The following is a 27,743-nucleotide window of genomic DNA, read 5'->3' on the forward strand; positions in this document are numbered from 1 at the left end:
AGGGTGAATGTTATTCTAATATCTCAAATTAACTTAGTATTGTTCTAAGTGTTATTTTGATTTTAGTGTGCTATATTTTAAGACAAAAAAATTATCTTTTAGCTGAAAGTATTATTATGATATTGATCATGTAATTTTAAGATGTTCTGGATTTTAAAATCTTCTATCTAAAATCTAAAAACAACAATTTTTACTACAATTCTTATTTTATTTCATACACTGTTTGTCAAATGTCTTCACGCTACTGTTCAGATAGTTAAATAATATAAAAAGAGCTTTTTTATGATGGGACCATTAATGAATAACAATGGGGATACTAGAAAAGGCGCGCAAAATTACCCGTCAACGAAAATTTGGCTCAAATTCAATCATTACTGATTACTTATTTAGTTGGTGATTTGATACTACATATATACAATAGAATAAGACAAGTCAGGAGAAAGAAACTGATAATCCTAACTAACTTATTTAAAAGAGTAAAACTATTATAAAAAAACTTAATTACACGCATCTAAAATTTAGAAACTATAATAACCACAAAAGTACCAACAAACAGTACAAAAAAGTCCAGACACTGACTAGGCAGGAGTGACTTTCAGCATGTTGCTAAATTCATTGATATCATAGACGACAGAACTTATAATAAGCTGTTTTAGTCTATTTTTAAATATATTTAAGTTATCTATTCGTTTCAACGAAGCAGGCAGTTGATTAAATAAGCTAATTCCTTCATAAAATGGGGGTCTTTTTTTTTAAATAAACAAAGTTAAATTTTGGCAAATAAAGAGCATCCTTACATCTAACATTATATTTATTAAAATCACTTACTTTGGAGAAATGTTCTTGATTTTTAAATATGTATAACAATAATTAAAATATTTAAATTCCGGGCATTGTTAAAATATAATATTTTTTAAATGTTTCACGGCAGCTCTCACTATATTTCAAACCAAAAATCAGTCTCATAAATCTTTTCTGAAATACAAATACCCTCTGTGCCTCTGATCTACTACCCCAAACAGCAACATGTGAGGTCAGGAGAGGGTACCCTATAGGACCACTAGGGTACACTAAAGGGACCTTTCATTCCTAGATGCCTTTTAAGGGTAAACAATGAAAAATACAGTCTAGATAGTTTGCTGCATATCTCGTCAATTTGAGAAAGAAAAGATAGGTGTTGGTCTATTATGCACCCTAAAAAATTAACTCACGATTTGCAGACAATTGAAACAGTATCCAAAACCACAAAAAAACTCTGAGCCTCCGACACATTCTTTGAGAAACTTATGCCTTAAGTTTTTTCCAAATTCATTATAAGATGATTTCCCCCACACCAATCGTTAAACTTTTTTATAATAGAGCAGGCTTTGAATTCGATTTCCTCCATACTTTCTCCTGTAACTACAATAGTAGTATCGTCTGCGTACATGAACAATTTAACATCCCCAATGAATTCTGAGAGATCGTTAACATATAATAGGAAAAGCAACGGCCCCAGAGTGCCACCCTGTGGAGTTCCTTTTTTTGCCCAATTTTATGCCGTTTTGTTGTCATAATTTTTTAATATCGAATCTACATAAATTTTCAACGGATTTGTTATTATACAGGGTTTAATAAAAAGTTGAATTTTACCCTAAACTGTTTAACACTCTGTGGAAAAAACTCACAACCGAATAATGAATCTTTTTACTGCATTTTCAAGCCTCATCTTTTCTTAATAGCTTGTTTTTTAATTCATCCTGATATCTGTATTCTTAAAGAAAAAGCCTTGGCTTAAAGAAAATAATTCAATAATACTTTATTAGCAATAAAATGTTGTAAAGAAATATGGATAACGGCGTTATTAAAATTTATAATTTTTTCCTAAAATCGGGTATTTCTCCCACCAGCTTGAATAACGACTTCGGGTTGCTTCGTTCGGGTATAGATTCAATTATAGAAGCAATCGCATCTTGGGGTATTTGTTGCCACTCGCTTATCAGTGCTTCTTCTGACGCAGCCAAAGTTTGAAACTAGCCGTAGTTCTGCCTTTTCTTCCCAGTATATTCCACAAGTGCTCAATAGGGTTGAGGTTAGGACTTATGGGGCGCTAGTCCAATACATGAACGTCAACATATAAAGGTATTGGTAACAAGTATTGCCTTGCTATTTGTGCTTTGAGCATTATCGTACATCAAGATAAAATGTTCTCCTATATGTAGCTATCGGCATTAATACCCCCTTGAAGTGTAACAAGGTCTGTACGGGCTTCCAATGAAATTCCACCGCACACCATCACTCTTCTGCCACCAAATTGCACTCTAGGAGAGATACAACATTGGCAGTATCTTTCTCCAGGCTTACTCCATGCTATTTGAACATCTAGTAAAACGAGACTCGTCTGTAAAAAGAATATTTCGACCTTTGTCCAAGTCCCAAACTGCATGAATCCGAGCGCAGCCTTCCATGACCCGCATCTAATAGAGGACCTATAGCAGGTACACGAGATGTTAAACTCTGATCCGTTAACCTTGTTCGTACGGTATCAGGTCAAACCAAGGTACCGCGAACACTACCACTCGCGCTCGAAAAAATTGAAGACAAAGAAATTGATCCTCAACTACGTTGCTCTTCGTCCAGGTCTACTTGAATAAGAACCGGTTTGTCTGAACCTTTGTATCGCATCGGATACCGTACTGCGTGGATGGCCAAGCCCTTCTGCAATTCTTTAAATCAATTCAATTCTTGCTTTCTGCTAAGTGAACGACCATCGTCTCGTAGAGCAACGGCTTGTGCCTTTTCCGAGCTATCATTTTTAAACGTATCGCTTATGCAACAGCTCCGTAACACTTTCAAAAATAATTTAAAAACGCTTCAAAAAAACTGAAAAATGTACACCAAAATTACATCTGTAATTCATGGACAATCTTTTTGACATGCCACGGTGCCATGGAAACTTGTCCACATTTCTTTTGTCAGCCAACTTTGCAATATTTTTAAGCCAGCGCTTTTTCTTTAAGAATACATATATCGAAATGACTCAAAAACAAGTTGTTAAGAAAAGATGAGGCTTGCAAATGCAGCAAAAAGAATCATTATTTGATTGAGAATTTTCTCCACAGGGTATTTAAAAGTTTAGAGAAAAATTCAAGTTTTTATTAACCCCTGTATAACAACAAATCAGTTGGAGATTTCTGAGGCTTCGATATGAAGAAATTATGACAATATAACGGCCTAAAACTCGACTTTCATTTTTATTGAAAAGACTGATAATGTAAAGTAATTTAAAAATACTCCGTAAAACTTGAAGCAGAAAAAACAAAGGAAAAAGCTGAAAATAAACATAGGTGATCACGAACAGGTTGGATGAAAAATGCAGCATCTACACTAAGGAAGCCTAGGGCACCTGTGTGATAGATACAACCTTAACACCTCAAACAGTTTTAAAGTCAATATAGCGTTAAAAAAAGAAAGACTTTTCATTCTTTAAAACTATAACTCATTTGGAAATAACTGATGAACGTAGTCGATATATAACGCGTGAAATGTTGCTCCGTAAAACGGCGTAAATAAAAGTGTTCCGAGTGCATATAAATTCTGAAAAACAGTGAATCTATAAAATAGATAGTGCCTTACTTAGCTAAACATAATTATTTTCACCAAAAACATCCAATTTGCTGCAAAATTATCATTGTTTATGTTTGTGTTGAACCCGCGCAAGAATGCATTAACAATGGAATGAAGTAGCTACGTTCCAATTTTAAAATCGAAAATTTCGAAATGGAGTGCGATGTTTGCAAGCAAGTTACGCGAACATTTAAATGTGACAACTGTTTGAAGAGATTGTGTAAGGGTTGTGCAGCTCTTACGTCCTCTGAAGTAAAAGTGATAGAATTAAAAGATCGTGTTATGAAGTTCTTCTGCAAAAATTGCAATGACTTTCACGGACTTATACTTTTGAATGATCTTGTACAAAGCAAGCAAGAAATAATATTAAGTAAGGATGAAATAATCTCACTTCTTAAGCAAGAAGTAAAAGACTTAAAGTCAAAAATCGAAGCCATCCAAGCACCAGCAATACCATCATTTGCAGAGGTTGTAAACAACAAATCATCCATACCAATAAAAACAAAAAATTGGCCAAACTTAATTATAAAATCGAAGGGCACACAGGACTCTCAAGAAACAAAAACCGATATAATGGAGAACATCAAACCTGGAGATATTAATGTAAGTATTGATAAAACCCGATCTTCACACCACGGAAGTTTAATAATTAAATGCAATGACACAGAGAGTGTTACGAAACTAAAAAATGAAATTAAACAAAAACTGGGTGATTACTATGAGGTAGAGGAAACAAAATTACGGAATCCACAGGTCAAAATAGTTGGATATCCTGCCAAGAATAAATCAGCAACTGAAGAAATTGAAAAATCTATAAGAATGCAAAATACATTTTTTAATAATGAAGATTCATTTAAAATTACCTTTATGAAGGAAACTAAATTAAATAAATTAACCATCTTCGCCGACTGTTCCCCAAACCTCTTTAAAAAAATCATGTGGACCAAAAAAATATACATTGGATGGAAACGATACCCTGCATATGAAAATTTAGCAGTAAAACAGTGTTTTAAATGTTGTGGATATTACCACAAAAGTCCAGACTGCCCAAATGAAACCACCTGTTCATACTGTGGAGGAGAACATAATCGAAAGGACTGTCACTTAACCCAAAATAAAGAAAATAGGAAATGCGTGAATTGTGAACATTCAAATAAAAAATATAAAACGAACCATAATCTCAAACATGATGCCACGGATTCTGAATGCCCCACAAACCTATACCATCTAGAAGTATTAAAAAGTAAAATAAATTATGGCTAGACAACAAGAAGTGGAGCTGCTTGAAACGATATCCAGTGAAATTTTTAGTGAAACTGTGGAGCCTGTTGAGATCTGTGGTAAAATAGACACAGATAAAAAACTTTTAAATATAATGCATGTTAACATAAGAAGTGTAAAAAAAAAACTTTGATGAACTGTTACTATTTTTAGAGACTTCAACTTTCAAAATTTCTTTCTGTGATGTTATAGTCCTAAGTGAATGTTTTCAACTCACCTCTTTTTTAGAATTTATTATTCAAGGCTTTACCACTCACTATAGTAATGGAAATATCACACGAAATGATGGTGTTCTTATTATGGTAAAAGACAATCTAAATGCTAAAGTGGCATTTCATGAACTTGATTCCACTAAAATAAAGGTGGGTCGAATAACTTTGGAACATAAAAATGTGCACTATGAAATCTCTTGTATCTATCGAAAATTTTGTACAGGATCTTAATGTATATTTTACAGGAAAGTCAGGAAACAAGTCAAATAATGTTGAAATTTTAGTTGGAGACATAAATATTAACCTCTTAAATAATACTGATTTAAACGTGGTAAATTACATTTCAACATTAAGTTTATATGGTTTTCAATCACATATAAACTCAATCACCAGGCCAGAATCAGGCACATGTTTAGATCATATATTTGTAAAGAACAATAATAAAATAATTAACATTCACACAAAACCGTATATAATAAATTATGATATAACGGATCATTTTCCAATAATGTTAAATTTTTCACATGCTTTAAATATTAAGAGAATAGAACATATTGTAAAAACTGATGTTAAAAATAAGATAAATTACATAAAACTAAATTATTTATTTGAGAATGAAAATTGGAATGACGTGTCTAAAACAAACAATCCAGAAGAAGCCTATACACTTTTCATAAACAAATTTTTTACAATAAAACTAACAAAAAAATTAAACCCTGGATCACAAATGGCATTATTGTATCAATAAAAAAAAGAGATAGATTAAAAAAACAATTACAAAATAACTTTACAGAAGAAAAAGAAAGAGAGTATAAAAGATACCGTAATAATTTAAAAAAAATAATTGACTACACAAAAAACCTTTACTACAAGACAAAAATTAATGAAAATAAAAATAACTTAAAAAAAATATACGAAATATTATCTGAATATAACAATAAATATAAAAAACAAAATAAAATCCCTATTAAAATTCCCATGGAAGCTAAAAATAATTGCAATTTAAAAGAAAAAGCAAATTTTTGTAATGATTACTTCTCTAAGATAGGCATCGATATGTACAACAAAATACCAAACTCGTCAAATATATTTCAATTAAAAAATGCAAATAACTCAATGTTCTTAAGGCCAGTAGATCACAATGAATTAATAAAACATATAAACTCTTTAAAAAGTAACAGTGCTCCGGGACATGATGGTATTTCAGCAAAACTAATTAAAAAACTTCACATTTATCTAATTGAACCCTTGACATATATAATAAACTTAATCTTTAAAACCGGAATTATTCCTAAATCCATTTTTAAATCTGGAGACAAAAGTTTAATTGATAATTACAGACCAATCAGTACAATTTCTAATTTCGCAAAATTGTACGAAAAGTGTTTAAGGGAGCGACTAGCCGGGTTTTTGGATAAAAATGGACTTTTGTCTGAAAACCAGTTTGGTTTTTCTTCGGGCTTGAGTACTGGCGATGCCATGCACAAACTCATTGAACATGTAAGGTATAAATTGGACTTTGGCAAAAAGTGCTTAGCAGTATTTTTGGATCTGGTAAAGGCCTTTGACACGGTGCCCCACAAACAGCTTCTTGATGTCCTCGAGAAAAACGGGGTGAGGGGTCCCGTGTTACAGGTCTTTGCGAACTATCTTGTGGAGCGGCAACAATACGTTAAAATAGGTGACACTTTAAGTGACCCATGTACAGTGAGAATTGGGATTCCACAGGGGACCGTTCTGGGACCCCTGTTGTTTATTCTGTACATCAACTCACTTACAACTTTAAACATAAACGGTATAATTATTTCATACGCAGATGATACTGTTGTTGCTTTTGACGGAGATACGTGGGAGGAAGTAAAAAAATGTGCTCAAACTGGAATTATGCTTGTAAAAAAATGGCTTGATATATACAAATTAACATTAAATGTCCAAAAAACCAACTATATTGCATTCTCAAAGGCTAAAATAAATCGACCATTGTTAACACACTTAGATATTCAAAATCTACCAGATAAAATACAGGAAGCATCAAATGTAAAGTATTTGGGAATTATCATTGATAGTAACATGAAATGGGACTTACATACTGCACATTTAACAAAAAAATTTAATTTCCTAGTCTACAAATTTTACACTATTAGAAATATTTTAGACAGAAATATGCTTATAACCATATACCAAAGTTTAGTGGAATCAATACTAAGATATGGAATATTACTCTGGGGCAGTATGCATTACAATTCTTTAAATCCTCTTCAGATAATGCAGAATAAAATATTAAAAATAATCCTTAAAAAACCATTCTTATACCCTACTAAAGAAATTTATAATGAAACCTATATAAACATAAGAACTTTATTCTGTATAACTGTTTGTTGCTTCATACACAATCGTGAAAATATTAGATATCCAATAAACCATAACCAAAACACTAGATCTAATGAAGATAATCAACTAATTCTTCCTGTATGCTATAGTGAGTTCGGAAAGAGATCCATTAAATTTATAGGACCAAAACTGTACAATTTATTACCTAAACATATTAGAAACATCAAAAATAAAAATTTTTCAAAAATAGTGAAGGAATATATTGTAAACAATCTTAATAATTTTAAGTCTGTTGTATCCTAATATTAGTAGATGCCTTTCCTTGTTAAATTGTACATTGTACACTGTTCATTTATTACTTCCCATACAGATGCTTGCATCTAGGGGAATATAACTGCATAATTTTGATATTGTAATAACTTATTATAACTGTATAACTATAATATGATGTTATAAATAAATAAATAAATAAATAAAAATAAATAAATTTGGCCCATACTTCTTCTTCTCTGCTAGTAGCACCTGTTGGCAGTTACACCTTCAAACAACAAGGAAAGTTCTTCAATTTCTTATTGACCGAAAAGCTCTGGTTTCGTTTGATGTTTAAAACAAAGCGGACAATTACTGCGCGGTGTTTAGAATCTAATGATTTTCCAATGCGATAAATCTCAGTTATATCACATGGTATTTCAAGTACTTCATTGACTACTCCAGAAACTAGGGTCACGTTCTCCCAGAAAGGAGAATTCTTTGATTCCACACATGCGATCCCTGTTCGAGAACTTCCAACTTCTCTTTTAATATCTTGAGTTCGGTACTATTAGATTGTGGTCGTCAGAACTGGGAAGTGAAAATAAATAGACTAGAAATTAATTGCTAAAGTAGCACACAATTAATTTTACTACGTCATCTCTATCTTTATATGAGGCTGCACCTCTAGTTCATAGAGAAGCCATTATTTTAGTATATACCCGGATAATAGTGAGAATAACAAAACTTGTTTGTGTGTTAAAACAAATTGAGTGTTTAACACAAACCAGTAGAACAGGCCAAAATAACTATATTTTATGTACATCACTTAAATTGCTAAAAAAATGCGTCCGCCCGTTGCAGACTACTCACTTATCTATAATTTCTCCTATCGATCGTCAAATAAATGTGAGTATTTAAAAAGTAAATTTTATAAAACGTGAAGAGTGCGTAAAGTAATCACTTCACGCAGAGTTATACAAAATAGTTATTTATGTAACAAGTAGGTAAAATGGTCCTCGTTTTATCAGCAATATCAACATAAAGAATATCAAATTACTACAGGGCATTGTTGATAGGACGACTTCACGCAGATTGTTGTATTATATTGCGGCCGGTTTTTTAATATACAGGTTATTCGGCAGAAATGGCAACAGCGCACCGAACGCCGCACAGTGTTTGCCCAATGTACAAAAGTCACAAAAATAATGACGCAATTTAAAACAAGAAAAGCCATTAATGGTAAGTATAATGATTGAAGATTACAAAGAATACAAATATTTTAAATTCCAATGCTCATACAAAAAACTGCATAGCTTTAAACTGATAAGAGCGAGAATTTTTATTTTTAAATACATAAATCTTTGTGTGTGCAGCAGGTTCTTTATAAGTTTTCTGCAAGTGCAATTTATATTAGTAGTATGGCCAAACATGGATTGTAATTTAACAGGTATGTAATCCTTCCTTTCCCTATTACTATAAATATTCCACTCAAAATTTAGCCTATAAAAAATGTCTTACAACCTCACAGGCTTTGGCGCTTTTTTACGACATTAATCTTTCTGTCAGAAAATACAACATTTTGCGGTCAGTTATAAATGCGCTTCATCCATACTGTTTCCCGAGCTACTATTCAGTGCTAATAATGAAAAAAGAATATTTACCAGACAAAATTAAAGTAACTGAAACCTCCGCTGAAGTCGACCTTCAACAACTTTTGGAAATAACCGGAAGAACGGATAGCATTTTCAAAACTTTAAATTTTAATAATATTCAAGACCACCATCTCAAACTTGTTTGTAAGTGGGGTTTCGATGGTAGCTCGGGACACAGTCTCTACAAACAAAAATTTTCATCGGCAACAGACACGGATGAATATATGTTTTTGACAGCAATGGTTCCGCTAAAGTTACTTGACCTTGACAACCACGGCAATGTGATTTGGGAGAATCCAAAACCGTCATCTACATTTTACTGTCGGCCGATAAAATTTATGTTTGCCAAAGAAAACTCGAAAGTTGTTCGTAAGGAAGAAGAAAAAATATCCAAGTTAGTAAGAGAGCTTAACAAATATAGAGTTCCCGTTCAAGAAAACACTATTCTTGTTTCCTTTAAAATGATTTTAACAATGTTTGACAGCAGTGTTGCAAATATTTTGTCCGATACAAACTCCACTGCAAAATGTATCATTTGTTGAACCAGTCGCAAAGAAATGAACACCGATAATGTTCTGGAAAAACCTCCCAAAGAACAAAATTATCGCTTTGATATATCAACTCTCCACTGTTGGATAAGATTTTTTGAGTGTTTGCTGCACATTGCATACCTTTTACAAATGAAAGTATGACAAGTTAAAGGTGACGAAAATTAAAAAAAATTAGAGAACACCAAAAAAGTTATACAAGCTAATTTTAAAAGCAAAATGGGTCTGATAGTAGATAAACCAAAACCTGGGTATGGCTCCACAAATGATGGAAATACTGCCAGGCGCTTTTTTCAGAATTCTAATTTAAGCGCCGAAATAACAGGCATTGATAAAGGCTTAATAGAAAAGTTTCATTTAATATTAAGAATATTGGCATCTGGTCGTAAAATTGACGTAACTAAATTTAGGGTTTTGCTTAATGAGGCCCGCCTTTTGTACTTAAGCCTTTATAGCTGGCATTACATGCCTAGTTCTGTTCATAAAGTCTTAGTCTACGCGTGCGACATTATTGACTTTTTTTTTAATTACCTATTGGCCAGCTTTCAGAGGACGCGTTAGAGGCTAAGCATAAGGAATTTCGAAAAATCCGGCTGTGTAACAGTCGTAGAACTTCAAGAGCAGATGCCAATACTGACATTATAAAAACTTTCTTACTAACTTCGGATCCTCATTTATCTACATATAGACGATCTTTAATTAAAAACAAAAAAACTGCCTGTGACGATGAAATTAAAAAATATCTGATAAATGAAGAATCCCACGATATTCAATCATTTTTAGATATAACGGAAGCTTTAGATACTGATACCGAAACAGAAACTGATAATTCAGACTAAATTTTAAGTGGAAAATGATTTAGAATAATATCCTTTAAGTTTTTATATAGGTATAAGTAATTTTTATTTTTGTTAATAAATAATTTGATTTTTTATTTATTTTATTACCTAGATACATTTTTCAAAAATATCGAAAATACAGTTTTTTTAACTACGTATTTATTATTAAATAATTTCAATTACCCGCCTATACTCCATACCTTTTTAAAATCCTATAAAAATACCTTTTTAAAAATATAAAGGTATAAATGAAGCTGTATCTATATCTATAGATATAGGTATTTACATACTATAGGTTTTATAATAAACATAAATTCAACTTTATTTTGCTCAAACAAATACCTACACCTACATAATAGCCAGATATGGTTTGTTGTATGTTCTAAACATTTTCTTAACACAACCACAATAATTATTCTAGTTTTTATGACATCTCACTAGCTATAATATTAAAAAAGGGAAGAGAGGTCCCGTATTAAAAAAAACCCTGCGCAATTTCCAAAAATATGCTAGCCATGTCTCTGTAATGCATTTTGGTTGTTCTTTAATATTAATAGATTAAGACATAAATATGTTTAAAACATAGGTTGTATATTACTTCCAAAAGTTCCAAAACTCCTATCTTACGCTACACTGTGCGCCGTAGTACAGCATTATTTGCAATATGACTGTCGTACTGTTAGTTAAGTTAAAAGCGTTATTTTCATTCGCAATGGCTGTTTATACTCCTCCCGAAAGGGTTCAAACAATCAACTGGTATTAGGGCGGCAGTTCAGCCACAAAGTGTAGAGATTTATTTGCATTTACATCTGACGATAGACCCATTCCTAGAGCAGAAACCATTTTAAATGTTATTATAAATTTTAAAAAAATGTTTCTGCCTCAATGACTGCAATAAATAACCACAATAAACAAAAACTCAAAAAGTGGGTGTTAAAAGAGGTTGAGAAAGAAGAACGGCGAGATGAAAGGGTTTGTAGTGCCCTAGAATTGGAGCAAACACGATTCAGCAGAATTGTTGGGTATTTCAAATTCAACCGTTCCTAACATTTGTGAAAAACATGGTTACAAATGTTTTAAATACTCCAAAACTAAGGATATATTTCCCGATGATCAATGGCGATGAACAGAATTCTGTGAAATCATTATGGAAGAAAAGGTAATACCGGTAAACTTTTGTTAAAAAAAAACCATCTCTTTACAGATGAATCATCTTTTCCATTATAGAGGAAACACAACTTCCATTGTTCAATGTTCAATTTTGTTGAATATCGAACCCAGTATCCTCAAAAAGTAAATGTTTGGGCAGGTACTCTAAGAGACCATGTTATAGGACCATTTATGGTACTTTGAATATCCAAAAATATTTAGACCTACTACGAAACCAGATTCTTCATGTCCTTCAAATTCTCTCTGACAAAAATTTGAAATTGTTAGACTTGCAGCAAGACGACTGTTTAGCTTATAGTACAGTTAGAGTAAAAGAATATTAAACAAGTTCATTTCCTAACTGCTTTACTAGTGGAATCAATGATAGTAAGTGGTCGCCTAGATATCCTGATTTATCTCTAAACGACTTTTTTTATGAGTTTATCTTAAGGAGGTCATCTACACTCACCACGGTAGGCAAAAGAGAAATTAAGCCACCACATTATTGAGTGTATTAATTCCATTAGCTCTTTAGGGTTCAGTTTACAGGCTAATATACTGTTTAGCTGAAGAAGGTGATTTATTTAAGTCTTTTATTTAATATTATTTATGCAATTTTTTATTAAGTTAGATTTATTATGTAATAGAGTTTAAACAGGTCTCTACTTGTGTGTAATATTTCTTAAAAATTTTATGAGTTTACTATAAGTAATTCGAAGACGGACAATCTGTATCTGTATATGTTAAAACAAATAAAAAACAAAAAAAAACATTATTTTCCTACCTTTTCTTGTGATGATATCCCACTTTTCCGGTGTACAAACTATAACTTGAGCTTCAGCAATTTGTTCTCTAGTTAGTTGATGATCACCAGTTAGTTCATGCACGGTCATATTATAGCTGGCCAGTCTCTTGCCAAAATTACCCACCATTTCCTGTACTAATGACCTCATGGGCGCAATGTAGATAATTTTAAATTCGTCGGCGTTTATGGTGCCATCTGGATTTATGTGTTTTCCTATTTCTCTCATCATTGTTAGCAGAGCAACATTAGTTTTACCTAAAAAAAATTATTGGCTAATCATAGCTTTACGCATGACAATAAATAGTAAAAACAATGCATGTGTGTTGATATACATATAAGTTATTTTGGAAAACTACCGACAAAATCCACGATTTTTTTGTAACTCGTCTTTGTTTATATTAAGGAATCGTCAAATATTTTAGAAGATATATAATATAATATAAGATTTACGTGTTCAAAATGATTTTTCGAAATTAAAATTGGTATACTTTTTTCGGGTAGAAAATTAAATACCTTTTAAATTAAATCTTTTTTAAAAAGCAGCATGGTATACTGGTATACTAAGCTTTTATTTTTTAAAACGGCATTTACCTTTTAGTTTCTCTTAAATACTCTGTCTTTGCACCGAATAGAACTCATCTGTTTAAACCTTCCTATTAGCAAGCCGGGTGAAACCGAATGTAGAAAAAAAAAGTATTTAAAGAAAAAAAAGTCTAAAAACAAAATTTACAAAATCAAATTGTTTATTTGTGTCAAATTGTCCAAAAATAGAAGGATATTAAAATACATTTTGCTATTTTTTAGGCAGCAATTATTTCAATGTCTTTATAAAATATTTAATTACTTAATTTATTTATACCCTGTATATTTTAAAGTAAAATTTTTGCATTTTTTTTCTGAATACATTGATGTATTACAACCTAATCTTTAATAAATTTTAGCTTAAAAAATCAGAAAAATCCATATTTATGTTTGTTTTTTAATAGTAGGCCATGAATTATTTCACACGTGCGTCTAATTATTACGTTTTTAAAATGCCATGTGATATAAACCTATTTATTTAATAAGATTTTAATCATAAACTGAAAATATTACTCTTAACATAAACTTAAAAATGTTGAAAAGAAAAAAATATATCGGTACAAATTTAACATTAAAAACTGTCATTACAACATTGACATTTTGTCTTATACATAAACCACATACAGTTTCAATTCGCCTTAAAGCATTTAAAATTACAAAGGGTTGCCTTTGTAAGTTTCTGAATGCTTCTTCAGTTGAGACCGAGTTATAAGTCTAAAATACTATAATAATATTTATATAATAATATATTATTGACTTTTTACCTACGGTTTCTGCGATTTGTGAATAGTTTTCTATTCTGTATTCTAATTATTATTTGTTTATCATTTTATTCATTGACATTGTCATTGATTGATGATGCCCCAAGGCAACGTCTTGAAAGTAGTAATCAATAAAATAGAATTTCTTAGAAACGTTAACTTTTCTTTAAAAAATCTGATCAAAAATATTAAAAAACATAGGGGATACATCACAAAATGTAAAGGCTTTAATATTCTGATACAAATTGATCAGACCTAGTTACGTTAACTATGAAATGACGTTAGTAGAAGATTACTTACCGGCACCAGTTGGAGCACACAACAAAATGTTCTCATCGGTATCCAATGCGGCCTTACATAGTCTACTTTGTATCCTATTTAATGTTTTGAAGCCATCAAACACTGGCTGTACATATTTCGGCAGTTGATCAATGGGTTGTAGCTTTTCGTTATCGCCAAAAGGTTTTGGTTTTAAAGCAGGAACATGAACTTCCTCATACCCTAAAAGTGGTCACTAATTTAAAATATATTTAGCAGTCTCCTAAGTATAAAAAAATGTAAATTGCAAATATAGCCCATCTTTTCTTTTTGTACTGCATCCGGCTTTCGGGGTTGTATTAAACATTTGCAAATTTGATAGAGATCGAATAGCCACGAATAAAAGCAAAAACTTAATATAGTAAAATTTTTTGTTTGTATAAGGGAACTCTTGAAAATCAATTTTATTAGATGAAAGATAGTATGTTGTCCTCCGACTTAATGAATATTAAAGAACGCCGTGTTTAGTACTTCCAAATACTATAAAATTCAAACTAAAACAAAATACAAAAAAAAGAATTTGTTTTTCTTTTTCTAAAAACTTCTCAAAAAAAACTAACACAATTTTCCTAATACTCAATCATGTTGATATATTCATAAATTATAAATTAAAACTGTAGTTTAATATAATCTTTAAATAAATTTTTATCAAAACAGGTGGAGATTATTAAAAAAAATTGTATGTGGTCTTAAAACAATTTTTTCAGCTTACTTTTAAAAGCAAAAAAAAAACTGAAAACTTATAAAAGTCTGCATTTATTTTGAGGTTCAAATAATCTGTGATAAAAAATTCCAAACCAGGATTTTTTTTTAATCTTTAAAAAAAGTTTCAGCAAATAGATTGGATTATTATACACATTTTGTGACAATAATGTTACTGATGAGTGCGGCTTCTGGGATTAATTCGTTTATTGATAAATTAGATATAATTTATTTTAAATGTATATTTATATTTATTTATCTTTATTTTTCCAACAGGAAAGAGCACAATTACAGGAACACCAAAATTAGCAATGGTAAAATGTAACACATAAATTACTAAAATCTAACAAAAAAAAACTAAACTCTGGAATAAATTATTTCAGAGCCAGAGTTGAAATTAAATTACAAAATGTAATACAAAGAAAAATTAAATTCTGAGAATTATTTAAAAAAAGGTACATACAAAACAAAAAGGAGGATAAAGTCATCCCATCCTTCAGCGACTGCCCAACTCACTGTGTAACAATCATGATTACCTATGAAACTAGGTGCCTCAGAAAGCATTGAAAGATACCACAGGTGGGAGCAGATTTGTTGAAGTTTTTGCACATGTTAAAAATAGGATGGTGATATTTAATGCAAGTTCTGGCACGATCAAGAGCAAAAGTAACATTTGTTCTGGAGGAAGGGCGCGACACCTGGAAAGAAATGTGACCAATACGTGTTGGAGAATCTATGTGACCATTGAACAATTTCCACAAGAATGCCACAGAATGAGTCTCTCTCCTCAAAACAAGAGCTTCTAAGTTGAACCGGGATAACAGATACAAATACAAAAAGATTTTATTTGTCAGTTTTACAATCAAGTTACATTTTTGTGTTCACTTATTTTATTATGATAAATAGGAGTGTCTCTCAATGAAAACAATCGTTTGCCTGCACCATCAGTAAACTGCAGTACAAGTGAGGCAACCCTTTTAAAAACCTTAAACAACTACATATTTACATTCCAGTTGCAATACATTTCTATATTTTAATATTTATGAGACAAAATTAAAAGAAGCTATATTTGAATAGGAATGTAAAAACATAAAAAAAATCAAGAAAAACAACTAAGAAAAATATTAATAAAAAAAAGACATGCACACTCATGAAGTGATATACCCTCAATGGGGAATTGAAAGGCAGCGCTGATGCGAGAAAGCGAGAAGGGGGACCGGCATGCAGAGAAATGCAGATGAACGGGCGAAACTAGTCGGAGACACGTAAAACTGTTTTTTTTTGCAAGTACGCAAACAAAAAAAAACAAAATGAATTATTATTTTGACCCAAAAGTATTTTTAATTTGACTTGTTTAAAAAAACTTTGGAGAGGTAATTCCTTTAGTTCTTGAGAGAGACTGTTCCATATCTCAACAGCAACAAATTTAAAAGAACGCCTAAAAGCTGCTGATTTGTGGATAGGTATAATAAAATCGTTATTTCGAGTTGCATGAGAATGGACAAACTCTTAAAGCTGGTGTCTTAAATATGCCGGTTGTCCTCTTTTTATGACTCTGTATACAAACATGTGCATGTGCAGTAGTCTTCTATTATTCATATTAAGAATTTGATTAGCGCTAAGATCCGGTGTTATGTGATGTCTATATGAAATGTTATATGCCAATCTTATGCAGGAATTTTAAACTCTTTGAATAGCGTTTTTGGTGCTTACAGATAAGGTATCTCCATAAATTACGTCTCCATAATCGAACAAAGACAAAACCAGACTTTCGCAAAGTATATATTTCTGTTTTGGGGTGAGAAATGTTTTTATTTTATAAAGCTGCCTTAATCTTAGATATGCAGCTTTAATTTTGTTTTTAACATGGGATTCGAAACCCATGGATTGGTCGAAAATTATACCCAAGTTTTTTGCTTCTGCTACTATTGGCATTTGTGTATCATTTATTTCAATAGAAATGGTATTTTTTATATTTTCCCTTAACAAATTATTTGCCGACATGATCAGAATTTTTGATTTAGTAGCATTCAACTTAAGGTTATGATTCTCTGCCCAAGCATTTAGGTTTAATAAGTCTAAATTCAGTTTTTCTTGCACTGTATTTAAATTTTTGCCGCTCACAGGTATGTATATTTGGGAGTATTGTTGTAATCTCGAGTACTTTATTGTTTCCTGCATATCTGACATACATATATTAAAAAAAGCAGGGGTGAGAGTATCGACCCCTGGGGTACTCCTCGATTACAGGGCAATGTGGAGACTTTCTTTTCAGAAACCTGATTAACGACCACACAACTGATGATTGTGATTATATCTCTAAGTGGATAGGTCCATCGTCTCTAAAAATAAGATATAACAAAAAGCTTTCGATGTATTCAAGGGAGTTAATGCGCAACAAGAGATACTTGAAATCAGGTCATTGACATACAGGTTGAATAGTAGTGGACCTAGATTGGACCCCTGTGGAACTCCAGAGGTAATCATAAAGGATTCCTTCAATTTCGGCAAATTGTTCATGACCAATGAGATAAGGACAAAGCAGTATGCCTTTCAGAAAAATTAAATAGTTTCCTCAACTTTTCTGGTAAGATGTAGTGACCTATTTGTACAAAGGCTTTGCTGAAGTCAGTATATATTACACCAACTTGGCTTTTTTCATCAAGGGTAGAGGAGAGAAATCAGAACAAGGTATAAAGATTGGTTATACTTGATCTTTTGGTAAGGAAACCATGTTGCTCAATCAATAAATTCAATTGAACTAGAGGAAATATGGAATTGTAAATAATAAACTCAACGATTTTGGAAAAGTTACGTAGAATGGATATGGGACGATAATTTTCAATATTCTGTAAGTCATCTTTCTTGTGTATGGGAACTACTTTGGCAGTTTTTCAAATAAAGGGAAACTGGCTGGTTTTGAGAATTAGGTTAAAAAGATGACATAAGGGGTTACACAGAATAAATGCACAATCTTTAGCTATGAAACTGTGAATTCCATATGGGCCAGCGGTCATTTTATTTTTTAATGTTTTACCTGCAGCTGAATTTAATCATTGAATTTAATCCAAGGAACAACAGTCAATCTGGTCGGTTAGAGTCTGTATATGAAGTCCGAAAAAGAAAATATGCAAATGCTGAAACGTGTTGAAGAATCGTGTTGCTGGCACCAAAGACCTCCTACTTTATTAGGGCCCTCCTTGCCCTAATAAAGGACCAAAAAGAGAGAAGGTCCGCAGAGATTGCTTCCTCAGTCATAGCTTTTATATGTTATTTATACGTATAATTTAGTGATAAATGCTATCTTCTATAATATCAACGCTCAGTTGAGGCATTTTTATTAGAACAACAATATTTATGTGCTCGTATTTCTTTGCTTACTACGTATGTCTTATTTGTTTTGTAACAAAACATCATGTTACTGGCGAAATAATTCGAACGAGTGATTAGAAAATTATAATACGGTGTCTGTAACACCGATGTTATGAATAACCGAATGCTTAATGTGGTATTGGAGTTTTATTATTTTAATTATTTATAAATGTGGTGTGTGTAAAGTATGTAAGTCTTATAAATGTGTTTTCACCTTTTATTCTTTTATTCATCTGATGGGTTTTATCCTTGAATAACCGAAAGTTCAAACAAACTAAATTGGGATTTCTTGCCAAACAAATTCTCGCAAGTACCAGAAGATAAGTAATCATATATATTACCTTTTCTCTGTTTCCTGAAAGACCCATCAGGTAACTGACATCTCTTATTCGCCATAAAATGTGAACCTTGGGAAAACACCAAATCTTCAAAGTCGACAAGTTTTCTATTTCCGGCAACCTTTTTCTTTTCGTCATCGTCGTCGACGTCTTCTTCATCACTACTGTGTTGTTTTCTTTTACGCGATCTTGATGACGTGTCATCATCTGCATTTTCTTCATCGCCTAAAAAATATAAGTAATTGTAAAAGCGATGATCCTGTAAAGTTGAACTTTGCTACTACTGATGCCGTAAATATGTGAAACCACTGAAAATAGCGGGAATGTGGGAAAATTTACGATATTAAAGACTAATTTTGCAAACTATTAAAGATCTATCGTCAACATATGCTGTGGCTTTCAAATAGAAATAAAGAGCCAGTTGTAATTGTCTGTTAATGCCACAGCACTGGCATTAATGACTGCGTAAAATTAAAATACCTATGTACCTTTACATTCTGTAGTAGTTTTCATAGAAAATTGTTTAAACGTGATTTTAGTAAGTAATTTCAATTTTTTTTGTGTTTAGAGCACTCTGTGATAATTTTAATGACTACTTATTAGTTCAAAAAAACCTTGAAATTGTCTCTATACCAAACTATTTTGTGACACTAAGTGCTGATTTCTTATATAAACTTTCGCATCCATTATTTAGTTTTGATAATTTTCATATTTTTAATGTCGTTTCTTTTGAGGATTTTGTTGTGAATTTAAATCTTTTAGATTACTTTGTTCAATTTTTATGTTTTGACGTTCAAGAAATAAAAAATAATAAAGAAATGTTATCTGGTATATATACGAATTTATTCTAATGATAATTTTGTTGCATTTATGTCTTCCCAGGGTGAGTGAAACTTTGCAGAATAATAACTGGCACACGTGCACATTGATATTTTTTTTCATATATTTTCTTATTGCTATAAGAGCTGCTTTTCATTAGTAAATCAAATTAAGTAATTAAATAGTAGTGTCGTATAAAATCTGAAGCCAATATGTTCCCTAAACTATATAACAAAAAAAATATCTAACATAAAAAAATGTATTGAAGAGAACCAAACGTTAAAAAGATATTCAGAGATGCCAATAAATCAAAAACTATGTGAGAACTTCTTTACGACTTGCAAAAAAAAAACATATAGTTAACTGGCGTTGAGATGCAGTAAACAATATTTAACTCGAATTATACTCTACATCGAATATGTCTTGAAAATGATTCAAGGTTTAAGAATCTCACAGCTTTTACCCTGCAATTCAAATTTGTGTATATCAAATATTTCTATAACTCGAACTGATATTTAGCTCCAAAAATATATATTTTTGATTAGCATTTCCATCTTTCTAATATTGATTTTTAAAAATTACTTCTGGTAAACTGAGTGTAATTCAAAGCACACACTACGTTATTTTTTCCCAAATTAGTTAATTTAACAAAAGAAATTTTATTTTTCTTTCATATGTCTATCGAGAAAACTTAAAATGGAAAATCCGTAAAGCCCACTTGCAGTTTTTTGGAGAATGTAAATTGTAGAGAATTTAATTATCTTTATTTCATTTTATGTATAACACTTTTAATACAACTTATGGATTAGCTAGCAAATCAAATTAAAAAGTGGCAAGGAGGGGAGATGAGGTGATAGACGGCCATTTAACAATAGCAAAAAATTATTTAATGATATAAAATAATAAGTAATCTATAACTAGAACTAACCTTTTCCTGTTTCTAGAAGCCTTAATATCTTTTTCAAAGTCTGATCTTCTGCCATTTTTTCCTTTAGTTTCTGTCGTTCAGACTCACTTTGAGATTTTGCAAGTAAAGTACAATATAATACTATAACAAAAAAGTAATATTTGACTATTTTAGAAAAGAATTCATTGTACGTAATTTAACTAAAAATTAATGCATTAGAAACAAACTTACTCATTTTACGGTTCTTCTTCAATAATTTTATAAAATCAAAGCAGTCATATCCTAACAGCAGTACTAACTGGTTTTCTAACTCTCTATCATCACCGGCATCCCTTAAAACGTTTAATACTTCAGCAGCTTTTGCTTGTGAAATCATGGCGTCGTCGTAAATTTTAGACAATTTTCTCTGCAACCAATAAGCATCAATATCCATAGGATGCAATGCTTTTTCCTTTTTCATTTCTTCCACACTAACACCAAGCTATAAAGAATGATGAAATAATTTAAAAAAAGAACATCTATATTGGAATTATATATATATTAATACCACAAAAACAGATACATTATATTGCTAACTTATAAGTTTAACTTACATTTTCGGCATGAATTGCTCCGTCTTCTTTAGCTTCTTCGCCCTCTTCTTCATCAAATTCATCACGTACTTCACCATACATGTCTTCATCATCCTCTGAAAATTGTAAATGTGTAAGTTTATTTCAAAAATGTTATTATTTGTAAAAAAGTAAATAAACATGCATAAACACTGGATTCTATTTCAATTCTATGAAAATTATTTAATAACTAACCTTCTTCTGATTCTTCAAATTGAACGTTAATTCCATAGGTTTCGTCTATGTTTTCTTCAGCGGAATTAATTTTCATTTCATCTGTACCAAAATCAGTTATTTTTTTCCCCAAGTTTACCAAGAGGGCAAATCTTTCTTCAGGTATTGAGCCTATTAAAACAAATTGGAATAATACAGTTTTAAAGTATCTGTCCAAAAACAAATTATTAAACAACCACATGACAATGATTAATTAAGGAGAATATACTATTTTCATCTCAAAAATTTTTTTAAAGAAAAGCAAATTTCAGTGTATTCCTAAAATGTTATTTTTGAAGAAACACAAGTATTAAGTCATTATTTAAGTCCTAGTATTCTTTATGTTCTTACCTATTAGCTGTTCTGTTTCCTTTTTCTTTTCTCTTTCTTTTAATCTATCATTCTTTAACACTGACAGAACTTCGTCAGCTGCTCCACAAATGATATCTCTAGGCTGATCACCTAAAGCTTCTTGTAAAAAACTAAGAAGCACTTCATAAGTTTGCCTTGTTTCCTGAGTTTTGGGTTTATAAATAATGCCAACCATTTCATCTACACCTTCTGATAAAAGGGTAGCCCCTTTCATTCTGGCAAAATCATATTGAGCTTCATCTCTTTTTTGACGTCTAAAAACATTTAAATCAATTAACTAGTTTGCAAACTAAATTGCGTAACTTAGACTAAAACTGTAATTCATTTTAGCACTTAGACTATGGATGAGCTTAAATTCACAACTCTGAATTTTTGACTCTGACCAACATGTAATAAGACTTAATAATTATAACACTTACTTGACTTTTCTCTCTTCGGCTTTGCCTGGCTTGGTTCTTTGAGCTTTATCACCCATTTTAGTACTGGATAATTTTCCCACAAGAGACATAACTTCTCCAGTAGCTTCATCTCTGCTCCTCCTCTCAATAAGCCGAACATCAGCTTGTAGTACAAGATTTGAATTCTAAAAGTTGCAAGAGATCTAAATAAATGATCACATTCATTTTATAGAGGAAATTACAAAAATCTACATTTAAGACAATTAGTGCTCGCAATGAGTGCTCTTCTCTAGTTAATACTAGATCCAATATTTTTCAAAATACTACTTTTTCAGTATCATTTCATATCAGTTCAGTCAGATTTAAAGGATACATGAGATTTTGTTTGAAGTAGTTGAGTGTTATGTTTTATTCCTATAAGTAAAACCTGATCAAATATATTATGATCTTACTAACTAGACCATAAATATCAATAACTCTGAAATCTTGTTGCAATTTAGCTGTAGGGAAGTTTGAGATATTGTTACACTTACTTACTCTATGTACTTCTAGCTTGAAAATTCATTACAATATAAAAAAATCAAAAACACAGGAAAAATATGACAATTATTTCATTTTCATGGACAACCAATCACACAATTAAACACAGGCACTTTAGGTTAAAAGGTAGGTATATAGGCATATAAGGATTATAAGATAATAGGCATACCCATATTATATCATCAAACTGAGGTACCAAAGTCCTTACATTAATTAGAGATTTGAGTCATATTAAAAGTGATTTTGATATGACTGAGTGAGACTTTTTGCAAGATCTTAATAGGTTTCATAACCAAATCAATGACAGGAGTTATATTGAGGCTTAAATACATTAAAAACTACTTATTACTTCCCATTTCTTTCCATTTAACATTTTGGGGATAACTAATAAATGAGATTAAAAGTATAAAATTCATTTGTCCCTACCCATATAATAAAAAATGTATAAGTGTTAAGATTGATGAAATATGAATAAATAAGTTGTTTAAAAAGATAAATAATATTTAAACAAAAACAAGAAAAATTATAAATCCAATAGTTATAGTATCTGATATTGTGCATTTTTTTCTCTAAATATGCTGGGCCCACTTATGTGAGAGACACATTTTATAAGAGAATATTAGACATATTTATATACATATATTTTGAAAATCTTAATTAAATTTTTGAATAAAATATATTTTCACTATGATTTTAATTGATATATAAAATTATCTCCTGCTCAAACTCCACCTTCCAAAATGGTGCTCCTGCCCCTGCTGAACCCAAACTGACTCTTCAATGAGCTATGATTGTCCTCAAGAAAAGTTACCATTTTCAATGCATAGCCTTCACAACAAACTTTGAAATCACTGGCAACAAAGAGATCGATCTATAGGTATTTTTATTTAATCAATCGATCAATAGTTTATTCATGTCAGTTACCTACATAAAATATGTTTACACATGTAAAATAATATGGACAAATAGGTCCTAAGTGTAAACTATAATAAAGATTACAATTTAAAATATAAAATATACATGAACTACTACATATCAAGACTAATATAAGAAAACAGATCCAGGACTATTAAAACAAATTAAAAGTTGAATTAAAATATTCTTCATGGGAGTAGAAAGCTTGATTAGTAAGAAACCTTTTTATATGAGTTTTAAATGGAGACATTGGCAACTCTCTTATTCTAACAGATAATACATTAAAATATTTAATTGCCAAATACCCGAATTAAAAACTGCAAAATAGGTTGTTCACCTTACTTTGGTAGAAATATGCAGAAGAAGATGAAGGTCCTTGGCAAGTTTTTTTGCAAGGGCATCAACATGCTTACACCATTGACCAATTGTAGCTTGGGATCCAAAGTCACACCCAGAAAAGACACTGCCGAGACACCCAGGGAAGGGAGAAAATTACCATCTGTGTCTTCTCTGCATTCAACAGTAGTCTGTTAGAGCAGAACCACTTTTCTGCCCTCTCCTGTGCCAACTTGGTAGACTCCAATGCCTCACCCAATGTATCAGCAGCAAGAGAAACAGTGGTGTTATCAGCAAATGGAGTATATTTGGCTATTAGGACACTATAAGGAATGTCATTAATATATATTAAAAATAATATAGGCCCACGAATTGACCCCTGGGGTACACCTATGTTAATCTCACTCATTGCTGAGGAGACCCCTACCACTCTCACCACTTGATGTCCGTGTTCTGGGTATGAGAAAATTCACAAGATTCACCCTTGGGGTATCAAAATTGTAATATTTAAGCTTTCAAAGGAGGATACCATGGTCAACACAGTCGAAGGCTTTGGTCAAATCCAAAAATAAAACAGAGTAATACTGCAAAGTATTACTCTGTTTTATGTGGAAAGCATCCATAATGGCAGATACAAGATCTACTATTCCATGTTTGTGTTTCTCTTTTTTCTGAAACCAAACTGACATGGGGAGAGAATATTTTTGGTATTGAAGAAATTCACCATTTGAATGGCCATACATTTTGCCAAAAACTTTGAAACTACAGGCAAAAGAAATATTGGCTTGTAGTTTTTTAGGTTGACCCGGATCCCCTTTCTTAAAGAATGGAGTCACACTTGCAACCTTTAAAACATCTGGAAACACACCTGTTTTTATACATAGACTGATTAATTTTGTCAGAGGAACAAGTATTTAATTTTTGACCTATCTTAGTAGTCATTGTCTTAGTATGTCATGTCATTAGTATTATATAGTGCTGAGTATGTTAAGGCCATATATGTCATGAAGGTGTTTGTTACTTAGCTGATTGAAAATTTCCCTTATATGATTAAAACTTACTTCTTTAAAGTAGAAGGCAGATTTAGACTTGATGATATTGTTTACATATGTTAAAGCATCTGTATCTGATTTTGGAATTTTGCAAACTATATGGTCAGTTATATTAGAAAAAAGTAAAATTAAAATCCCTAGGACTGGGCAAGAATTTCATTTGAATATCTTGGACCCCATGATGGATGATGACCCCCTTATTTATTTTTGCCACATGGTCTTTTCGGGATTTGTAGAAGTAAGAATTAAGTGGTCATTTGCTTTGATTTTTTCCTGAATTAGTTGAGTTCTTCTCGCATTGCCCTAAGATCTTTGCCAAACCATGATATATTACAAGATTGGTCAGATCTTACAATATAAGACTTTTCCGGAAAAAGATTCTGGATATCCATTTTTCAAGAGGTTTAAAAACAATTTGAATTTTTGATTTTTTGTTTATTGCTTTTTTTTTGTCTTGTCGACTAGCAGGCACACATGTCAAACTGGTATCTTCACTGTACTGGGGTGGGTGATATAAAACTGGTGCTGCATGAAAAATGTACCATTACCATGCTACAATAGAAATTCTAAGAGACCAAGTTTGAGACAATATAACTAAGAAACCATTTATCACGAATTTAATCAACAATATTTACAACCATATCATTTACAATTTCATATTTACAAAAACGTTTTAGCCAAATAGAAAGCTAGATTGTAATAATTAAATGTACTTACAGCCTTGTATTCATACTGAAGCTGTCTAGCTGCAGCATCCGCCATAGCCTAACTCTTGGGTGTAAAATTGGTATTAGTAATATAACAGAAATCTTTAATTTCTGGATCTTTCTTTTCCTAACCTACTGCACTTGCAGCTCTTTCTGCTATTTTCCTGTTTATTACAAATAACCAAGCCAAAACAAACTATTCAAAACGTATAAAACTCAAAATTCAATGAATAATAAGCGAAACGAGGTTATATTATAATCAGTCACTTGTCATTTCTGTCAGTAAGGTGCTGCTTGTTATTTTAAAGCGGCTTACACTTGCGGCGATAATAGCTACACAGCCGACTTTACTCATGCCGCGAAATAACAGTTGGCAAAGTCGCACCACGTGGGAGATTGGGATTCGTTTTAGTGGATCCGTTTACTCTTTGAAAGCGCGGCTCTCCTGAGATGGACGTTCAATTTTGATTTTGCTTTATTTACAAATAAGAATATTTTATTTATATGATTGATTTATTGTTTCAAATATGTTTAGGCGCAGTTAATAATTATATAAATGCATTATTAGACTTTTTCCCATATAGTCTAGTATTTTAGTTATATAAATTTCATCAATTAGTAAATTAAAAACTTTCTCAGTCGGTGCTAAAGAAGTGGATACAATGTTTAAATAATTAGTGATGTCGTTAGTTTTATTTAAGTCAGAATTTGGTGAAGAAAAATACTGCACATACCTTTTGGTGGGTAGATTAAAATAATCTCTAAGCAATTGATATGCGCAAGGAGATATAATATAAAACATAAAAGACATTACTATAATTGATGGACAATAACGTTTTTGCTTTAAAATAAGTAAAGGTATTTAGTTTATTAAAAGTATTACTTGATTACAAATGTCACTATCTTTTTCATCCTCTAAGTTGTGTAAATCAGAACTTTCCAATAAATTTAACGCCTGTTTTAAGAAATTTCAATTTCGGTTAATGAAGTCATGAAACTTCTCGAGAGATGAAAAGTATGGTTTACTAAGCTCACAATGCTCAGAAGACTTATACCTAGTTAATAGATTTTCGAGTTGAGACCACCTACTTAATTTCAATTCGAAAGGTAAAATCAATTTTAGGTCATTTTGGGACTCACACTCAGACAAAGGACGACATCACATCATGGGACAGGACACACAACTCATTGTTTCTTAAAAACACTTTGACATACATTGATATTTGATTAATAATATTTATACAAGCATCGTTCAAGTTTAAAGTATAGAAATATAGTTTTTATCCCCAAAAATTGCTCTATTCAAGAGGTCAGATATTAGTATTTTTGAGAATAATTACTCATAACTTCTTGAAAATTTGTTATGAAATCAAGTTGCTTAGAGGCTTCATTGGAAAGTTCTTTAGGTTTTTGTTGTTTACTATTTCTTTCGTCTGGACTTTTTTTAGGAAGAGGCACTGTTTTTGTTAAATATGCAGTTAAATTTATAAAAATTGGAGGCACTGCTGAGCAAACTTAACAAGCTTTAATTCTAATCTTAGTGAGGGTGCCATCAGCTAAAAGATAATCATCTCCACGGATAATATCATTCGGGCTAAAATGCTTGGCACAAACCACAGAATATTGAGTAGGAGCCCAATTATCTCTAGGTATGACTTTTAGCCATTTACTCTTAAGGTAATAGATTTACTTATACTTACTAATAAGATGGGTATTCCTTACCAGATTTTCTCCAAATATGTTTATAAATTAAACAAAACCTAAATTTTTTGATGTGAATAAAGCATGAACCTTGGCTCTAGTACTAAAACTAGGCATAAGTTTCTAGTTTTAGTGGAATACAAGATATTCACAAAAAATTCCAAATCACACAGAAGAGCACAACACAAAAATCTTAAAAGTGATATGTAAAATAAACTTGAAAATCGAGAAATAGCACAATGACCCACTTAAAAAGCCGGCCGGCTCCTGTTTCTGTTTACTAACAAGGTGTTTATCTTTATAACCATTTATCACTGTTTTTATAGTATATAACACACCGACACTGGCTAAGAGATGTTATTACATTTGCAGTGCGGCTCTTAATTGTCCCCCGCCCTCTTATATTTGGAATGCGTTTATATAA

The 27,743-nt window shown here is 31.3% G+C and overlaps 1 protein-coding gene across 1 annotated transcript in view; it reads right to left on the minus strand.

Moving 5' to 3' along the window:
• LOC126742945 (putative U5 small nuclear ribonucleoprotein 200 kDa helicase) overlaps nucleotides 1–25,871 on the minus strand; it is an 89,832-nt gene extending 63,961 nt beyond the window's left edge. Inside the window, exons 1-10 of the mRNA XM_050449833.1 lie at nucleotides 25,629–25,871; nucleotides 22,090–22,253; nucleotides 21,650–21,924; nucleotides 21,281–21,430; nucleotides 21,068–21,162; nucleotides 20,706–20,955; nucleotides 20,496–20,615; nucleotides 18,752–18,973; nucleotides 14,319–14,519; nucleotides 12,655–12,930 (exon numbers count right to left, since the gene is read on the minus strand). Of these exons, the coding sequence (XP_050305790.1) occupies nucleotides 12,655–12,930; nucleotides 14,319–14,519; nucleotides 18,752–18,973; nucleotides 20,496–20,615; nucleotides 20,706–20,955; nucleotides 21,068–21,162; nucleotides 21,281–21,430; nucleotides 21,650–21,924; nucleotides 22,090–22,253; nucleotides 25,629–25,673 (1,798 nt within the window). The 5' untranslated portion in view covers nucleotides 25,674–25,871. The remainder of the gene's footprint in view (nucleotides 1–12,654; nucleotides 12,931–14,318; nucleotides 14,520–18,751; nucleotides 18,974–20,495; nucleotides 20,616–20,705; nucleotides 20,956–21,067; nucleotides 21,163–21,280; nucleotides 21,431–21,649; nucleotides 21,925–22,089; nucleotides 22,254–25,628) is intronic.
• Between the last annotated feature and the right edge of the window lie 1,872 nt (nucleotides 25,872–27,743).

The sequence above is a fragment of the Anthonomus grandis genome, chromosome 12 (assembly GCF_022605725.1).
Source record: "Anthonomus grandis grandis chromosome 12, icAntGran1.3, whole genome shotgun sequence".
In the NCBI taxonomy this organism is placed as follows: Eukaryota; Metazoa; Arthropoda; class Insecta; order Coleoptera; family Curculionidae; genus Anthonomus; species Anthonomus grandis.